The 19762-nt window shown below is 38.5% G+C and overlaps 1 protein-coding gene and 1 pseudogene across 1 annotated transcript in view; one reads left to right on the top strand and one right to left on the bottom strand.

Moving 5' to 3' along the window:
- Nucleotides 1-9513: 9513 nt before the first annotated feature.
- Nucleotides 9514-19762, top strand: part of LOC124991086 (calcium-binding mitochondrial carrier protein SCaMC-1-like) — a 52979-nt gene continuing 42730 nt past the window's right edge. The window contains exon 1 of the mRNA XM_047561802.1: nucleotides 9514-9711. Within this exon, the coding sequence (XP_047417758.1) occupies nucleotides 9529-9711 (183 nt within the window). The 5' untranslated portion in view covers nucleotides 9514-9528. The remainder of the gene's footprint in view (nucleotides 9712-19762) is intronic.
- LOC124991088 (fructose-bisphosphate aldolase A-like) lies at nucleotides 12106-13214 on the bottom strand (annotated as a pseudogene).

Here is a 19762-nt window from a genome sequence, read left to right on the forward strand (position 1 = left end):
TATTGTGAATTGAGCAGCTATGAACATTGTTGTGGCTATATCTCTGTAGTATGCTGATTTTAAGTCCTTTGGGTATAGGCCAAGGAGTGGGATAGCTGGGTCAAATGGTGGGTCCATTCCAAGTTTTCTAAGGAATCTCCACACTGCTTTCCAGAGTGGCTGCACTAATTTGTAGCCCCACCAGCAATGTATGAGACTACCTTTTTCTCCACATCCTCTCCAACACCTAATGTCGCTTGTATTCTTGATAATCGCCATTATAATTGGGGTTAGATGGAATCTTAGGGTAGTTTTGATTTGCATTTCTCTTTCATATATCTGTTGATTGCTGGTACAGCTTCTTCTGTGAAGTGTCTGTTCATTTCCTTAACCCATTTGTTGATTGGGTTATTTGTATTCTTGGTGTAGAGTTTTTTGAGTTCTTTATATATTTTTCTGGAAATTAGTGCTCTATCTGAAGTATGAGTGGCAAAGATTTTCTCCCACTCCGTAGGCTCTATCTTCACATTACTGATAGTTTCCTTTGCTGAGAGAAAGCTATTTAGTTTGAATCTATCCCACTTATTGATTCTTGCTTTTATTTCTTGTGCTATGGGAGTCCTGTTAAGGAAGTCTGATCCTAAGCTGACATGTTGAAGATTTGGACCTACTTTTTCTTCTATAAGATGCACAGTCTCTGGTCTGATTCTGAGGTCCTTGATCCATTGTGAGTTGATTTTTGTGCAGGATGAGAGATAGGGGTTTAATTTCATTCTGTTGCATATGGTTTTCCAGTTTTCCCAGCACCATTTGTTGAAGAGGCTATCTTTTCTCCATTGCATATTTTTGGCCCCTTTGTCTAGTATGAGAAAATTGTATTTATTTGGGTTTGTGTCCATATCTTCTATTCTGTACCATTGATCTACCTGTCTATTTTGGTGCCAGTATCATGCCATTTTTGTTACTATTGCTTTGTAGTATAGTTGAAGTTCTGGTATTGCCATACCCCCTGTTTCACGCTTCCTGGTAAGGATTGCTATTCTGGGTTTCTTATTCTTCCAGATGAATTTCATAATTGCTTGCTCTATTTCTGTAAGGTACGTCATTGGGATTTTAACTGGAATTGTATTGAATCTGTATAGCACTTTTGGTAGTATGGCCATTTTGACAATATTAGTTCTGCCTATCCAAGAACATGGGAGATCTTTCCATCTTCTAAGGTCTTCCTCAATTTCTTTCTTCAATGTTTTGTAGTTTTCATTGTAGAGATCTTTTACCTCTTTGGTTAGATTGATTCCCAAGTATTTTATTTTTTTTTTGAGGCAAATGAAGTTTTTTCCTCATTTCCCTTTCAGCTGTTTTATCTCTTGCGTATAAAAATGCTTTAGATTTATGCAAGTTGATTTGATAGCCTGCTATTTTGCTGAATTCATCGATGAGGTAGAAGTTTTCTGGGGGAGGTTTTTGAATCCTCTAAATATAGAATCATGTCATCAGCAAATAGTGACAGCTTAAGTTCTTCTTTTCCTATTCATATCCCTTTAATGTCTTTAGTCTGCCTAACTGCTCTGGTTAGAGTTTCGAGGACAATGTTGAATAGAAGTGGTGAAAGAGGACATCCCTGTCTTGTTCTCATTTTAAAAGGGAATGGTTTCAGTTTTTCTCCATTAAGAATGATTTTGGCCATGGGCTTAGCATAAATAGCCTTTACAATGTTCAGGTATGTTCTTACTATCCCTATTTTTTCTAGTGTTTTGAGCATGAAGGGGTGTTGTTTTTTGTCTAACGCTTTTTCTGCGTCAATTGAAATAACCATATGATTCTTATCCTTAAGTCTATTGACATGATGGAATATGTTTATTGATTTATGGATGTTAAACCATCCTTGTATTCCAGGATGAACCCCACTTGATCGTGGTGCACAATTTTCTTAATATGTTTTTGGATACGGTTTGCCAATATTTTGTTAAGGATCTTTGCATCTATATTCATCAGGGATATTGGTCTCAAGTTTTCTTTCCTTGATGTGTCTTTGCCTGGTTTGGGTATGAGGGTGATATTAGCTTCATAGAATGAGTTTGGTAGGGTACCCTCCTCTTCTATTTCCTGGAATACTTTGAGAAATATTGGAATGAGTTCTTCTTTGAAGTTCTTGTAGAACTCGGCTGAGAATCCATCTGGTCCTGGGCTTTTCTTGGATGGTGGATTTTTAATGGCTTCTATTTCATTGTTTGATATTGATCTGTTTAAATTGTGTATGTCCTCCTGCTTCAGTTTGGGAGGAGCATATGTCTCTAGAAATTTGTCAATGTCTTCGGTAGTTTCTATTTTGTTGGAATACAGATTTTCAAAGTAGCTTCTCATTATGTTCTGTATCTTAGTGGTGTCGTGATATTTCCTTTTTCATACGAATTTTAGTAATTTGAGTTTTCTCTCTCCTTCTCTTTGTTAGTGTGGCTAAGAGTTTGTCTATTTTGTTTACTTTCTCAAAGAACCAACTTTTTGTTTTGTCAGTTTTTTGAATTGTTTCTTTTGTTTCAATTTCATTGATTTCAGCTCTGATTTTAATTATTTCCTGTCTTCTACTACTTTTGCTGTTATTCTGTTATTCTTTTTCAAGGGCTTTGAGCTGTAATGTTAGGTCATTTAGTTGTTGACTTTTCAGCCTTTTCTGGAATGCGCTCCCTTCAATGAATTTTCCTTTTAGTACCACTTTCATAATGTCCCAGAGATTTTGATATGTTGTATTGTCGTTCTCATTGACCTCTAAGAATTTTTTTATCTCCTCCCTGATGTTTTTCATTATCCATGTTTCATTCAATAACATATTATTTAGTCTCCAGGTGTTGGAGTAATTTCTCTTTTTTATTTTGTCATTGATTTCTATTCTCAGTCCATTAAGATCTGATAGAACACAAGGCAGTATCTCTATTTTTTTGCATTTCCTAAGGGCTGCTTTGTGGCATAACATATGGTCTATTTTTGAGAAGGTTCCATGTGCTGCTGAGAAGAAAGTGAATCCACTCGTTGATGGATGGAATATTCTATATATGTCTATTAAGTCTAAGTTATTGATTGTGTTATTGAGTTCTATGGTTTCTTTGGTTGATTTTTGTTTGGAAGATCTATCTAGTGGTGACAGCGATGTGTTAAAGTCACCCAGAATTATTGTGTTGTGGTCTATGTGATTCCTGAAATTGAGAAGGATTTGTTTGATGTACAGGGATGCACCATTGTTTGGGGCATAAATATTTACTATCGTTATGTCTTCCTGATTTATGGTTCCCTTAAGCAGTATGAAATGTCCTTCTTTATCCCTTCTGACTAACTTTGGCTTGAAATACACTTTATCTGATGTAAGGATGGAAACTCCTGCTCTCTTACTGAGTCCATGTGCATGGTAGGTTTTTTCCCATCCTTTCACCTTTAGTCTGTGGATGTCTTTTTCTATGAGATGTGTTACTTGCAGGCAGCATATTGTTGGGTCTTTCTTTTTAATCCATTCTGCCAGTCTATGTCTTTTGATTGATGAGTTTAGGCCATTAACATTCAGGGTTATTATTGAGATATAATTTTATTCCCAGTCATTTGGCTTACTTTTGGTTTTTAAGTTGGCTTGGTTTCTCCTTTGAGTGGTTTTTCTCTAAGGTAGTTCCTCCCTTTGCTGACCTACATTGTTGTTTTTCATTTCCTCCTCATGGAATATTCTGCTGAGAACATTCTGTAGTGCAGGCTTTCTATTTGTAAATTCTTTTAACTCTTGTTTATCATGGAAGGATTTTATTTCATTTTCAAATCTGAAGGTTAGTTTTGCTGGGTATAGGATTCTTGGTTGGCAACCATGTTCTTTCAGAGCTTGAAATACATTGTTCCAGGCCCCTCTAGCTTTTAGAGTCTGGGTTGAGAAGTCAGCTGCTATCCATATTGGTCTCCCCCTATATGTAGTCTGATTCTTTTCTCTCGTGGCCTTCAAAATCCTATCTTTATTTTGAATGTTAGGCATTTTCATTATAATGTGCCTTGGTGTGGACCTGTTGTGATTTTGTGCATTTGGTGTTCTGTAAGCCTCTTGTATTTGATTTTCCATTTCATTCTTCAGGTTTGGGAAATTTTCTGATATTATTTCATTGAAAAGGTTGTTCATTCCTTTGGTTTGTATCTCTGTGCCTTCCTCAATCCCAATAATTCTTAAATTTGGTCTTTTCATGATGTCCCATAGTTCTTGGAGATTCTGTTCATGATTTCTTACCATCTTCTCTGTTTGGGCCACTTTATTTTCAAGATTAAATATTTTATCTTCATTGTCTGAGGTTCTGTCTTCCCAGTGGTCTAGTCTTTTGGTGATGCTTTCCATTGAGTTTTTTATTTGGTTTATTGTTTCCTTCATTTCAAGGATTTCTGGTTTTTTTTTTTTTTGAAATCTCTATCTCTTTGTTGAAATGATCTTTTGCTTCCTGCACTTGCTCTTTCAGCTTATTGGTATTATCATTCATTGCCTGCAGTTGCTCTCTTATCTCATCCTTTGCTTCACGAATCATCTTAATCATGTATAATCTGAAGTCCTTTTCTGACATTTTTTCTAACATACTGTCATTGGATTCTATTAATATAGAATCTAGATTTGTTTGGATCATTTTCTTCCCTTGTTTTTTTCATGTTGTTCGTTTATCTTCCCCTCTAGCAGTACAGATCTGGGGTATTGCAGATTTCCCCCTATAGGCTTATAGTGGCCCTATAGGTTCCCCAAACCATTTCTTTATGGGGAGATCAATATTAGCAGTGCCCAATTCAGACACTATGCAATCCTAGACCAAATAGCACCTATGAGAACAATAACAAAATTGTCATAATAAACAGAATGAGTTCAAATATTATCTTCAGTAAAACAAACAGATTTGCAATAAGGTCAGCAGTTTCAAATGGAGGACAAAGAGGATGCAGAGGGATGTAGAATGTAGCTGTTAATGGGAAAAGAAAAGAATATACAGAAGTTCTAGATAATAGGGTGAGAGTGCAATCAAAAGAAATTGGATGTTAGCATGCAAAAAAGGGAGAGAGAGACTCTGAGGGAACAGGTAAACAAAAGGAAAAGAGAGCAAGAAAAGTAAAGAAATAAAAACTTAAAATTTTTCAATAAGGAGAAAAAAGAAAATCTACAGTGTAACAGTCATATAGTAATGAAACCTCCCAGTCTTCAGTAGCCTGATGCATGAGAGGTACCTGACAATGAGCTTCAAGCCTCCAGCAGGCGTCTCAGGATGGGATTTGCCCCACCTAAAGATCGGAACTAAGGCTTCCAGGATTATCCAAGATGGCTGCTCTGGCTTTGAAATGTGTTAGCAAATGGGGAGCTGCAGCTCAGGGTGTGGACGTGGTCAGCTGGAGGTCCTGGAGGCGGGATGCGGTTGGTCAGGCATGGGTCCTGGAGGTCGGGTGTGTTTGGTAGTCGGGGGATCCTGGAGGCCAGTTGCAATCAGTCAGTCTGGGGTCCTCGTGATAGGGCGCAGTCAGTTGGTGTGGGGGTCCTGGTGGCAGGGAGCAGTCAGTCGATGTGAGGGCCCCAGAGGCAGGGAGTAATAGGTTGGGCTGAGAGATCCAGGAGACAGGGCTCAGTCAGTCCGGCCAGGGGTCCTATGGGGCCTGCCTGTTGTCTCAAAATGGCGGCAGCCACGTGTAATCAAACCTGCAGGTACTGTGACAGTGAACTTCCAGGCAACGGCAGACAGCTGGTGCTCCACTGGCGGTGGGTAATCAGTTTGCTGACTGTTGTCAGACGATCGGGGGGTGAACCTTGTGCGTTGGGTGATGGATAGGTGTAAGGCAGGCGATGGACAGGCGAGAGGCAGGCAAATGGCAGATGATAGGCGCCTGACAGTGAGCAATCTGCACTCAAAAAAACACGTCGATATGCTGGCAGACTGCAGGTGATCACAGCAGACCAAGGGGGTAAACAGCAGGGGATCAATAAGCAGCAAAAACTGCCTTACCAAGAAACAGATATCCTCTGCTTGAAACTGGAGTTATGGAGCGACAAGGAACGCAGCCTCCCTCCAGTCCACCATCTTGGATCTCCGCTATGATATTTCCTTTTCCAACACAAATATTAGTTATTTGGGTTTTCCCTCTTTGTTAGTGTAGCTAAGGGCTTATCAATTTTTAAAAATTTTTTCAAAGAACCAACTTTTTGTTTTGTCAGTTTTTTCAATTGTTTCTTTTATTTCAAATTCATTGATATCAGTTTTTTAAAAATTATTTTCTGACTTCTGCTTTTGGTGCTGATTTGTTCTTTTTCTAGGACTTTGAGATGTAATGTTAGGTCATTTATTTGTTGGCTTTTTATTCTTTTAATGATTGTGCTCAATGCAATGAACTGTTCTCTTAGCACTGCCTTCATAGCACCAGAGATTTTGATATGTTGTTTTGGTGTTCTCATTTACCTCTCAGTATTTTTTTATTTCCTCCCTGATTTCTACTACTATCCATTGATTATTCAGTAGCATGCAATTTTATTCTCCAGGTCTTACAGTAGCTTCTATTTTTTTATTTTATCATTGATTTCTAGTTTAATTGTTATTATCTGATAGAATACAGGGTAGTATTTCTATTTTTTTTGTATTTGCTAAAAGTTGCTTTGGGGCCTAACATATGGTTTACTTTAGAGAAGGATTCATGTGCTGCTGAGAAGAAAGTGTATTTGCTGAATAATGAATCTTTAGATCAAATTGGAGAGAGCTGTTATCTTTGTTACTGTATTTCAAGGAAGGTCTCCATTCCATCTAAGTTGTCAAATTTATTGGCATAATGGCATTTGTAATGTACATGTGTAGAGTTTGTAGTGATGTCACCTTAATATTGGCAGTTTAAGGTCTTGTGTTTTTTCTTTTCTTTTGCAGTGCTGGGATCAAACTCAGTGCCTTGAGCATGCTAGGAAAGTATTCTACCACTGAGCCATATCCAAGCCTTTTACTTGGATTTAGTTATAGGTTGACCAATTTAGTCAAAGCAATATTTTTTGGTTTTAACAAGTTTTTCTCAAGTTTCCCTTGGTTTCTCCAAGTTTGTCTTTTATTTCGTTGATTTCAAATCTTTATTATTGCTTCTTTTTGTTTATTTGGGATTTACTTGCTACTTTTCTAGTTTCTTAAAATGGAACATTAGATCATGGATTTTAAGCCTTCTTATTTTCTAATACAAACATCTAAGGCTATAAAATCAATTCTAGTCATTACTTTAGCTACAGCCTTTATATTTTGACATACTTTCATAATCATTCAGTTAAAAATATTTTCTGATTTCCTGTGACATTTCTTCTTTGATCTGTGTATTAAAAAATATTTAATTTCCGCACATTTGGGTATTTCTCAGTAGATACTTGTAATTGATTCTGAATTTAATCCATTGTGGTCAGAGACTATTCTCTGTATGAATTCAGTCATTTAAAATTCACTGACTTGTTTTATATGCTAGTAAATGATCTTACTGATTTTTACATGTGCAACTGTAATAATAAGTATTCTGCTGCAGATGCATGTAGTGTTCTGTAAGTCAATTGGTTGATCTTGTTATTAAAGTCTCATATATCCTTGTTACTTTGTTTGTTCTATCAGTTGCTGTGAGAAGGATATTGACATCTCTAATTGTGACTTTATCACTTCTCTTTTCAGTTTATCAATTTTCGCTTCATGTACTTTGAAACTTTGCCATTAGGTACATAGAAATTTTGATTGTTACTTTATCTTTATTAGTCAACCCTCCTAACATAAAATGTCTTCCTTGTCTTGAAATCTTCTTTGACTGATATTAATATAGCCAATTCAGGCTTTCCCTTGATTAGTCTTAGCATAGCATTTCTTTTTCTCTTTACTTTTAACTTACCTTTACCCTTGCCCTAGAGTTTATATACATTTTAGAAATGTAGACTATTCCACATAATATAAATAATTCTTAACATATAATTCCTTGTTCCCCTTCTCATCGTCCTAAGTCATACATTTTACTTCTACATGTTACAAGCTCCACAATATAGTATGTTTGAGTTATTTATCTTTTTTAAGAAAAAAAGCTCTTCTTTTATAATTATAAATATCCAGCACTTACATTTTCCAAAACTTTATTAATAGCTTTCCATTCTACTGTTAATTTCTAAACTTATTCAAATGAATTAATATGTATTTTATGGTAGTTGGTCACTTTTTAATCTTTTCTTTCTTTTTGCATGGTTGGGATGGAACCAGGCCTCATGCATGCCAGGCAAGTGCTATGCTACTTAAGCTACACCCCCAGTTCTTGGTCACATTTATATTAGTAGCACTTAAGTTGTATTTCATTGTTAGCAAATCCATAGTACACTAGATGGTAGGCTTCTATGAGAGCAGGTTCAATGTTATTTTTATATCATCAGCATTTAGGAAAATGTCTGGTATAAAAAAGATATATATGAAATAAGTAATGTCAAAAATACATCTGTTATTTCAAGAAATAAGTGACCTTTTTAGTCTATGGTCTAAAATTTGAGATTTTTTTAAAGAAAAAAAATTCATTTAAAAGCACTAGTCTGGGATCCTCATTACCCTGTATCACTAGTTTTCTAAGGATGTGAGGAAGACCAAAAGCACAAAATTCAGAGAAACATTGCAGAACCAGCTTTCTACACAAACCCTCAAGCCCCTCTACCACAGTTCTCAAGGGCCTCAACTTTAGAAACTCTCAGGCCCACAAAGGAACCTGAGAATGAGCTAAGAGAGGTCGAGGAGTGGCAGAGGTGTGTGGTGTCCTAGAAGACAGAGGAGGTGTTTCAGGGTGCAGGGTGCGGTCAGCAGGGCCTATAAAGGACCCGGATTAATGAAGTCAAGGGTTTTACGGTGTCCTTTGGATTTAAGGATATGGAAGTTGCCTAAGGCAGGTGGTGGTGGCTGAAATGAGACAGTAGTCTTAAGAAGGAAGTGTCAGGTGAAGAAGAGGAAAAACACCAACAGAGGAGAGGAACAGGGGTGCAGGCTCCTTTCTCGTCTTCAGACCTGTGCGGGAGGGGCAGCGGGGTCCAGACCCTTAGGTGCTGGTCCGCGCTACTCACCTCTCGTTACAGTCACTTGGCTGAAGCACTGAGTTTGGGCCAGGAGATTGCAGATCTCCCAAGAGTTCTTTCAAGGTCCCACCTGGGGAATGCGCTCTTCTTCCCCAAACTTCGCTGGGCGTCCGCTACCCTGCCCACCATTCTGGGAATCGCTTGCCGCAGCCTTGGGAGCGTCCACTTCCAACTTCCGGGGCGGGACGACTCTCGCATGGGGCCTGGGCCCGGCGTCCCACCCGCGGCGCTCTCCAGGTTCCGCGGGGGTCTTCTCAGCGGCGCCCGGGGGACGGCCGGCGCGGGCTCGCTGGCCCGAGGCAGCTCCGAACCGCCGCGGCTCCGCCAGGCGGTTGCAGGCGGCGCGGCCCCGGCGCGGATTCGCCGCCCGCAGCAGGCCGGCGTCGTGGAGGCGGCGGCAGGTGGCGCGGAGCCGGGGGGCGGGGCGAGGCCGCGGAGGGGTCCGGGCAGCCACCGGACCCGCCATGCTGCGCTGGCTGCGGGGCTTCGTGCTGCCCACGGCGGCCTGCCTGAGTGAGGATGATTACTTCCGCTACCAGATCCTCTTCGAAGACCTGGACCGCAATGGGGACGGCGTGGTGGACATCATGGAGCTCAAGGAGGGCCTGAAAAACTGGAGCTCCTCGTTTGGCCTGAACTCGGAGAAGGTGAGCGACCAAGACTACCTGGCTCTGGGAGTCCGGAGAGACTCTGGGGTTGATGCCCGACTTGCCGCCCTTTCCAGAGCTTCTTTCAAAGGCCCAAGAAGTAAGGGTGGGTTTCTCTGTGAGCATTGAGGAATAAGCAGCTCTGTGAAGTGGATTCTCACCCTTTTCAAAAGAATCACTTAGCCTTAACACAGTGACAGAAGGACGAAAGCCTCTGGTTTTATTTTATTTATTTATTTTTTTGTTGTTGTTGATGGCGAGTGAGTTTCTGGCGACTCATTGAACTTTTACTGAACCTGCACATAACATCTCAGGCGGTGTCGGTCATTTTGAGTGCTTAAGTGAAAAGTCAAGAATTCTCAAGAGGTTCTCAGCTTCAGAGTCTTCTCCAGACGACAGGCACAATGGGTGCCCCAGAGCTGCTCTTTTCTGACATCCACACCAAAGGTTGAAGGGGAGTCAGACCTTAATCAAAGGGTTTACACTTCAGCCGATTGTTTTATTATGTTGCCTAAAGTATGGATGTCTTGACTTGATAATTTAACAACTATTTAGGTGGACGTTTCAGAATATCAAGGGAGAAAAATTTGTTTCCCCTCCATCAATGTTTAACAGCCTTCAGATGTTACTCCTATCCATTTAGCTCGTTCTCAGTGAGGCATTTGTTTTGTTTAGAAGTCCAAACCATCTAGACCCCTATTTAGTTTTGGGGCCAAACTCAGGAAGGAAATTTGCCTTCACATGAAGGAGATTTATTTCAAAGGTGAGGAAGGTCAGAACATCACAATCCCTCATCTTTGAAACAATTACCGTGTACTTTTATCAGGTCCTTACCTAGGTCTTAATAGAAAACTTAAATTCACAAGCAAGTAGCAAGTTCTTAAAATAATTTTTTTCTTTTACTCTGATGTTTATATTTGGGGAAGAAATCTATGGAGCCTTGTAATTTGTTTAATATTCATTTTGTGCTAATTATATTTTTTCAATTTTGTATTGTGGTAAAATACACATAACACGAAATTTACCATCTTAACCATTTTTAAGCATATAGTGCAATGACATTAAGTAATTCATATTGTACAATAATCACCACCATCCATTTCTAGAATTCTTTTCATCTTATAAAACTAGAACTCTATATCTATTAAACATTAACTCCTCAATTTTCCCTCCCCCATATCTGGCCACCAGCACTTCTACTCTTTGCCTCTATAATTTTGACTAGTTTTAAGTATCTTGTATCAGTGTAAATCATACATATTTGTCTTTTTGTGACTGGCTAATTTCACTTACTATAATATCTTCACGGTTCATCCATGTTGTAGCATATCTCAGAATTTCTTTCTTTTTTTAAGGATTAGTAATGTTCTATTGTATATAAATATATATACCACATTTTACCTATTTATTTATTGATGAACACTTGTGTTATTTCATGTTGTGGTTATTGTGGCTAATACTGCTGTGAACCTAGGTGTATAAATATCTTTTAGATCCTGCTTTTAATTCTTTCACTTATGTGCCCAGAAATGGAATTGCTGATCAATAGTAATTCTGCATTTAATATTTTTGAGGAACTGGCAAACAGTTTTCTGTAGTAGCTATACCATGTTACATTTCCACCAGTGGTGCAAAAGTGTTCCATTTTCATATGCTTGCTAACATTATTTTTTAAGTAGTAGTCACCCAAATGGGTATGAGGTGGTATTTAATTGTACTTCAGGTGTGCATTTCCTTAATGGTTAATGATGTTGTTTCTTTTCACGTGCTTACTAGTCATTTGTTTATCTTCTTTGGAGAAGTGTCTATTCTTTGAAGAAAGGTCTATTCAAGTCCTTTGATCAATTTTAGTTAGGTTATTTGGTGTTTTGTTGATCTTTTCTTTTTTAGTTTTATCCATACCACTATATACTATACATAACACTATATATATTTAAATATATATTATTATGACTAATGCTGCTGTGAACATAGGGGTATAAGGATCTCTTTGAGATCCTTCCTTTAGTTCTTTCTGGTGTTTTTGCAGAAGCAGAATTATTGGATCAATGGTAATTTCTGTGGTAATTTGGGACCAAATCTAAGAAATCATTGTCCAACGTCATATAGTTTTATTGTGTTTTCTTCTGTAGTTTAATAGCTTAAGGTCTGATGTTTGAGTCTTTATTTTGAGTTGGTTTTCCCCATCCCCCCCCCCCCCCAACTTAAATAGTTGTTTGTTGGCAGTGAGTTGGAAGGGGTGATGGAGTTAGTGCACACAAACACCACACACCAAAATCATGAGGGAGGCAAGAGTGAAGGGAAAGAGCCTGGAGCTCTGATGTGGCCCCTCTTGAAAAGTGAGTGTGGGCAGGGGCCTAGAGTGTTGTGGCAGCAGCCTGAGAACACCTCAGCTTAGTAGGCATAGTTAGAGACGAAGAGGGACTCGCTGGTTGCAGCCCCATCCTGACCACTTGGGGTGTGCTTGCCTTGACAGGCGAGGCTGTTGGCCAATGCTTTCTTGATATACTCCTCCTGGGCAGTCTTCAGATTTTCCTTCTTCCCGCCCCAGGTCTTCAGAGCAGAGGCCTGCAAGGCCCAACCATAGGAGAAGGTCAGGGCCCAAGACTTCAGCAGGGGGGCACTTGTCGATGGTGTTGAGATTGATAGATGCCTCCTCACTCTGCCCTCCAGACAGAAAGGTGATTCCAGGGACAGCAGGAGGCACTGTGCAAGGCAGAGCTGTGACAGTTGTCCATGGCACTTTCCTCGTGGGAATACTTTTGGGTGTAAGCATGACCTGGGGTGACCATGTTGGGCTTCAGTAAGGTGCCTTCCAGGTAAATGTGGTGGTCACTCAGAGCCTTGTAGACAGCAGCCAGAACCTTCTCAGTTACATACTGACAGCACTTCAAGTCATGGTCCCCATCAGGAAGGATCTCAGGCTGTACAATGGGAATGATGACATTCTGCTGGCAGATGCTGGCATAATGGGCCAGAACGTTGGCATTTTCCATGATGGCAAGGACTGAGGCGGATGGCAAGGACTGAGGCGGTATGTTCCCCAATCTTCATTACACGACGCCACTTGGCAAAGTCAGCTCCATCCTTCTTGTACTGGGCACAGCGCTCAGACAGCCCATCCAGTCCTTGGATGGTGGTCTTGCCGTTTTTTCCTGCCAGGGGCACCATGCCCTTGTCTATCTTGATGCCTACAACACCACCCTTGGATTTGATAACTTGGGGGAAGGGGCGCCCATCATCTGCCTTCTGGTAGAGTGTTTCATGGAAGAGGATGACACCCCAATGCAGGGATTCATACTGTCTTCTGCAGTCAGCAGCAGCTGGCGGTAGAAATGCCGATTCTCCTCCGTGTTCTCAGTGCCAATGGACTGCAGCCCCTTGGCAATGCTTCCTGTGGACTCATCTGCAGCCAGGATGCCCTTGCCTGGAGCCACAATGCAGTGAGTGATGTCAGACAGCTCCTTCTGCTCCGGGGTCAGTGCTGGATATTGGTAGGGCATGGTGCCAGTTGTAGCAAGTTCCTCCCTGCGAACTTGAGTTGGTTTTTGTACATGGTGTGAGTAAGATAGGTCCCAATTTTATATAAGAGGTTGAAAAGAACTTGTATTAGTTCCTTAAAAGTTTGGTAGAAGCTGGGTGTGATGACACATGCTGATAATGTTCTCAGTGTCTTGGGAGTATGAAGCAGGAAGATCACAAGTTCAAGTTCAACCTAAGCAATTTGGTAAGACCCTTCTCAAAATAAAAAGAAAGAAGGATTAGCAATGTAGTGGTAGAACACCACTGGATTTAATCCTCAGGACCAATGAAAAATGTTTTAAAAGTGAAGTCATCAGGGTCTACTGTCTAATACAAATTAAATCTGCTTTATTATTGGTCTATTCAGATTTTCAGTTTCTTTATAATTCAATCTTGGTAGATTGTGTAGGAATTTATCTATTTCTTTTGGGTTACCCAGTTTGTTGGCATATAATGTTCATAATAGTCTCATGATCATTTGTATTTTTGTGGTACAGTTATAATTTCTTCTCTGACATTTCTGATTTTATTTATTTCTGTCTTCTTTCTTAGTCTAGGTAAAGGTATGTTAGTTTAACTTTCCCTGTTTTGTGAATTTTCTGAAATTCCTTCTGTTATTGATATCTGGTTTCATGTTGTTGTGGCTGGGAAAAATACTTGATATTATTTCAGTCTTCTTAAATTTGCTAAGACTTATTTGTGCCTTAACATGTGAATCTATCCTTGAGAATGTTTCAGTTTATTTGAGAAGAATGTGTATTTTGTTGCTGTTGAATGAAATGTTCTACCTATGTCTGTTAGGTCCATTTGGTTGAAAGTGTTGTTCAAACTCAATGTTTACTTATTATCTGTCTGGCTAATCTATCCAACATAGAAAGTGGGGTATTGAAATACTCTATCATTGTTGTACTTTCTCTCTCCCTTCAGATCCTTTGATATTTGTTTTATATATTTAGGTGCTCCATTATTGTGTGAATATATTTTAATCCTCTTAATTGATTGCCTTCTTTGTTGTTACTTAATATCTTTGTGTCTTTTTATAGTTTTTGACTTAAAGTCTGTGTCATCTGATGGTGATAGATATCCTTGCTTTCTTTCTGTTTTATTTTTGTTTACATTGACTATCTTTTTCCATTCTTTCACTTTTAGTCTATGGGTATTCCCTTAAAAGTGGAGTATCTTATATAGACAACAAAAAGTTGGGTTTAAAAAAATTACAAAACTAGGTCCCTATTTCTGATCCTGCACAAAAGTCAAATAAAGTGAATCAAAGACTTAGGAATTAGACCAGAAACTTTGCATCTTCTAGAAGGAAACATAAAGTCAACACTTCAACATGTTGATGCAGGCACTGACTTCTTTAACAAGACTCCTAAAGCTCAAGAAATAAAACCAAGAATTGATTAGTGGGATAGCATCAAATTAAAAAACTTCTGCACAGCCAAAGAAATGAGTAAGAACACAAAGAGAGAGCCTACAGAATGGGAGAAATTCTTTGCCAACTGTTCCTCTTAGAGGGGATTAACATCCTGAATATAAAGAACTCAAAAAGTTTAATACAAAAAAAACCCAATCAATAAGTGGACAAAAGAACTAAACAGACACTTCTCAAAAGGAGAAACACAAATGACCAATGAATGTATGAAAAAATGTTCAATTTTCCCAACAATTGGGGAAATGCAAATCAAAACTACACTAAGATTTCATCTTATGCCAATCAGAATAGCAGTGATCAGGAATACAATAATAAATGCTGGTGAAGATGTGGGGGAAAAGGTACACTGATACATTGTTGTGGGACTACAAATTAGTACAGTCACTGTGGAAAGCAGAATGGAGATTCCTCAAAGAACTAGATATGGAACCACCATATGACCCAGCTATTTCACTTCTTGGTATTTATTCAAAAGTACTAAAACCAGCATACTGTAGTGGAACAACTACATCAGTGTTCATAGCAGCACAATTCCTCCCAAGATATGGAATCAGCCTAGGTTCCCTTCAGTAGGCACATGGATTAAGAAAATGTGGTATATATACGCAGTGGAGTTCTATTCAACTATAAAGAAGAATGAAATTATGGCATTTGCCAGTTAATTGATGGAAATGGAGAAAATCATGCTAAGGGAAATAAGCCCCACTCAGTAAATCAAGGCTCAAATGCTTTCTCTCATATGCGGAAACTAGAACAAAGCAAGGGAAATAAAGGGGAGAGCAGATATCATAAGAATAGAGGGAAGACTAGTGGAGTAGGAGACTGAGGGGAAGGGAGGAAGGTGGGAAAGGAGAGGAAGTATGGAATGAATTTGACAAAAATATGCTATGTGTATGAATAAATATACGACAGTGAATTCCACCTTTATGTAACTATAAAGCACCATTTAAGAATGAATAGATAAATATGAAGACCAGTTGAGTAGAAGATGGGTAACTAGGGGGAGAGAGGAAGAGAGGGTAAGAAAATGCACTGGGGACTGAAATGGAGCAAATCAAGTTCCATACATGTATAATTAGGTAAACATGAACCCAAATATTATGTATAACTACAATACACTAATAAAAGCTTTAAAAAATCCAGTCAGATGCTCTGTGTCTTTATTAGAGAATTTAATACACTTACATTATTAATAGGCAATACATACTAATGTCATTTTGTTTGTTGTTTCCTGGTTGTTTAATACCTTGTTTCTCTCTTGCTGTCTTCCTTTGCAGTTTGTTTCTGTACTGGTATGCTTTGAATTCTTTCTATTTTTGTTTTGTGCTTAACATGGGGCTGACAGAATATCTTAACAATAGGTCAAGCTGATAGTAATTTAACATTGATTGCACACAACTCTGCAGTTTTTCTCCACCATTCACAAACATGTTTTTGATATCAGAATTTCATAATGTGTACCCTTTGATAATTTATTTCAGCTATGGTGGTTATTAGTTTTATCTTTTAACCCTTGTAATAGAGTCAAAGTTGCCTTATATACCATCATTAGAGTCCTAGAATATTCTGAATATGGCTCTTTTTCATTTATACCATTGAGTTGTTTTTCTTGTTTTGTATTATCAATTAGCAGCCTTTTGTTGCAGCTTAAAGAACTTCCTTTAGAAATTCCTATAAGGTAGTTCTAGTGGTGACGAACTTCCTTAGCTTTTGCTTAGGGAAGTTTCTATTTCTTCTTCTTTTTTTCTTTTTGATACTGGGGATTGAACCCTGAGGCAATTTACCACTGAGCTACATCTGCAGCCCTTTTTTTCAATTTTTAAATTTTGAGACAGGATCCCATTAACTTATTTAGGACCTTGCTAAGTTGCTAAGACTGGTTTTGAAGTTGCTGAGGCTGACTTTGAATTTATGATCCTTGTCTCAGTCTCCTGAGCTGCTGGGATCACAGGCCTGTGCCACTGCACCTGTCTCTCCCTCATTTCCTAAAGACAGCTTTGCTGTCTTGGTTGGCATTTTTTTCTTTCAGTTCTTTGAATATATCATACCACTCTCTGCTGGCCTGCTAATAAATATTCTGATAGCTGTTTTGGCACTTCTTTGTATACATTATGTTTCTTACCTCTTACTATTCTCGGAATTTTTTCTTTATTTTTGATTTTTGATAGTTTGATTATTATGTTCCTTTGGCTTGAATTTAATTGGAGATCTCTGAGCTTCCTGTACCTGGATGTTGGAATCTACTCACAGATTTGTGAAGTCTTAGCCATTATTTCTTTCTTTTTTTTTTTTTTTTGCAATGTGCTGTGTTTAATAAATCTAATTCAGGTAAGGGTATTACAAAGAAATTTTCAGAGGAGATAATTCTTTTTTTTTTTTTTACAATAAGCTCATTTTCTCCTTTATTAAATTACCAAAGGATTTATGGCAAATATTGACACTTGAGTACCTTAGGCTTTGGTAGTAAGATGAAGTGAGTGAAAGTGATGCCTATCTCTCCATGATTTTAGCCACCTCTATCAGTGTGTGAAAGTGTGTGTGTGTGTGTGTGTGTGTGTATGTGTGTGTGTAATCATTATATATATATATGTATACACACACATATATATATATATTTTTTTTTTCTTTTTGTGAGACTATTTTATTTTTGGCCCACTTTTTTTTTATTGTAAACAAATGGGATACATGTTGTTTCTCTGTTTGTACATGGCGTAAAGGCATATCATTTGTGTAATCATAAATTTACATAGGGTAATGTTGTTTGATTCATTCTGTTATTTTTTTCCCTTCCCCCCCACCCCTCCCACCCCTCTTTTCCCTTTATACAGTCCTTCCTTCCTCCATTCTTGCCCCCCTCCCTAACCCTAACTCTAACCCTAACACTAACCCCTCCCCCCCATTATGTGTCATCATCCGCTTATTAGCGATATCATTCATCCTTTGGTTTTTTGAGATTGGCTTATCTCACTTAGCATGATATTCTCCAGTTTCATCCATTTGCCTGCAAATGGCATAATTTTATCATTCTTTATGGCTGAGTAATATTCCATTGTATATATATACCACATTTTATTTATCCATTCATCAATTGAAGGACATCTAGGTTGGTTCCACAGTCTGGCTATTGTGAACTGAGCAGCTATGAACATTGATGTGGCTGTATCTCTGTAATATGCTGATTTTAAGTCCTTTGGGTATAGGCCAAGGAGTGGGATAGCTGGGTCAAATGGTAGTTCCATTCCAAGTTTTCTAAGGAGTCTCCACACTGCTTTCCAGAGTGGCTGCACTAATTTGCAGCCCCACCAGCAATGTATGAGTGTACCTTTCTCCCCACATCCTCGCCAACACCTGTTGTTGCTTGTATTCTTGATAATCCCCATTCTAATTGGGGTGAGATGGAATCTTAGGGTGGTTTTGATTTGCATTTCTCCTATTACTAGAAATGTTGAACATTTTTCCATATGTTTGTTGATTGCTTGTAGATCTTCTTCTGTGAAGTGTCTATTCATTTCCTTAGTCCATTTGTCGATTGGATTATTTGCATTCTTGGTGTAGAGTTTTTTGAGTTCTTTATAGATTCTGGAGATTAGTGCTCTATCTGAAGTATGATTGGCAAAGATTTTCTCCCACTCTGTAGACTCTTTCTTTGCATTGCTGATAGTTTCCTTTGCTGAGAGAAAGCTTTTTAGCTTGAATCTATCCCAGTTATTAATTCTTGCTTTTATTTCTTGTGCTATGGGAGTCCTGTTGAGGAAGTCTGGTCCTAATCCGACATGTTGAAGCTCTGGACCTACTTTTTCTTCTATAAGATGCAAGGTCTCTGGTCTGATTCCGAGATCCTTAATCCATTTTGAGTTTAGTTTCATGCACTTCTTTTCAATATTGTCCTTGAAACTCTAGCCAGAGCAATTAGACAGACCAAAGAAATTAAAGGGATACGAATAGGAAAAGAAGAACTCAAACTATCCCTATTTGCTGATGATATGATTGTATACTTAGAGGAACCAGGAAATTCCACCAGAAAACTTTTAGATCTCATTAGTGAATTCAGTAAAGTAGCGGGATATAAGATCAATGCACATAAATCTAAAGCATTTTTATACATAAGCGATGAATCTTCAGAAAGAGAAATTAGGAAAACTACCCCATTCACAATAGCTTCAAAAAAAATAAAATACTTGGGAATCAATCTCACAAAAGAGGTGAAAGACCTCTACAATGAGAACTACAGAACACTAAAGAAAGAAATTAAAGAAAACCTTAGAAGATGGAAAGATCTCCCATGTTCTTGGATAGGCAGAATTAATATTGTCAAAATGGCCATACTACCTAAAGTTCTATACAGATTCAATGCAATTCCAATTAAAATCCCAATGATGTACCTTACAGAAATAGAGCAAGCAATTATGAAATTCATCTGGAAGAATAAAAAACCCAGAATAGCTAAAGCAATCCTTGGCAGAAAGAGTGAAGCAGGGGGTATCGCAATACCAGATCTTCAACTCTACTACAAAGCAATAGTAACAAAAACGGCATGGTATTGGTACCAAAATAGAAAGGTGGATCAATGGTACAGAATAGAGGACACAGACACAAACCCAAATAAATACAATTTTCTCACACTAGACAAAGGGGCCAAAAATATGCAATGGAGAAAAGGTAGCCTCTTCAACAAATGGTGCTGGGAGAATTGGAAATCCATATGCAACAGAATGAAACTAAACCCATATCTCTCACCATGCATGAAACTAAACTCAAAATCGATTAAGGATCTCGGAATCAGACCAGAGACCTTGCATATTATAGAAGAAAAAGTAGGTCCAGAGCTTCAACATGTCGGCTTAGGACCAGACTTCCTTAACAGGACTCCCGTAGCACAAGAAATAAAAGCAAGAATTAATAACTGGGATAGATTCAAACTAAAAAGCTTTCTCTCAGCAAAGGAAACTATCAGCAATGCGAAGAAAGAGCCTACAGAGTGGGAGAAAATCTTTGCCAATCATACTTCAGATAGAGCACTAATCTCCAGAAGCCATTATTTCTTTACATGTACTTTCTGTTTCCTCATCCCTTCACCTTCTACAGCTCCTATCA

Source organism: Sciurus carolinensis, chromosome 1, assembly GCF_902686445.1.
Source record: "Sciurus carolinensis chromosome 1, mSciCar1.2, whole genome shotgun sequence".
NCBI lineage: Eukaryota > Metazoa > Chordata > Mammalia > Rodentia > Sciuridae > Sciurus > Sciurus carolinensis.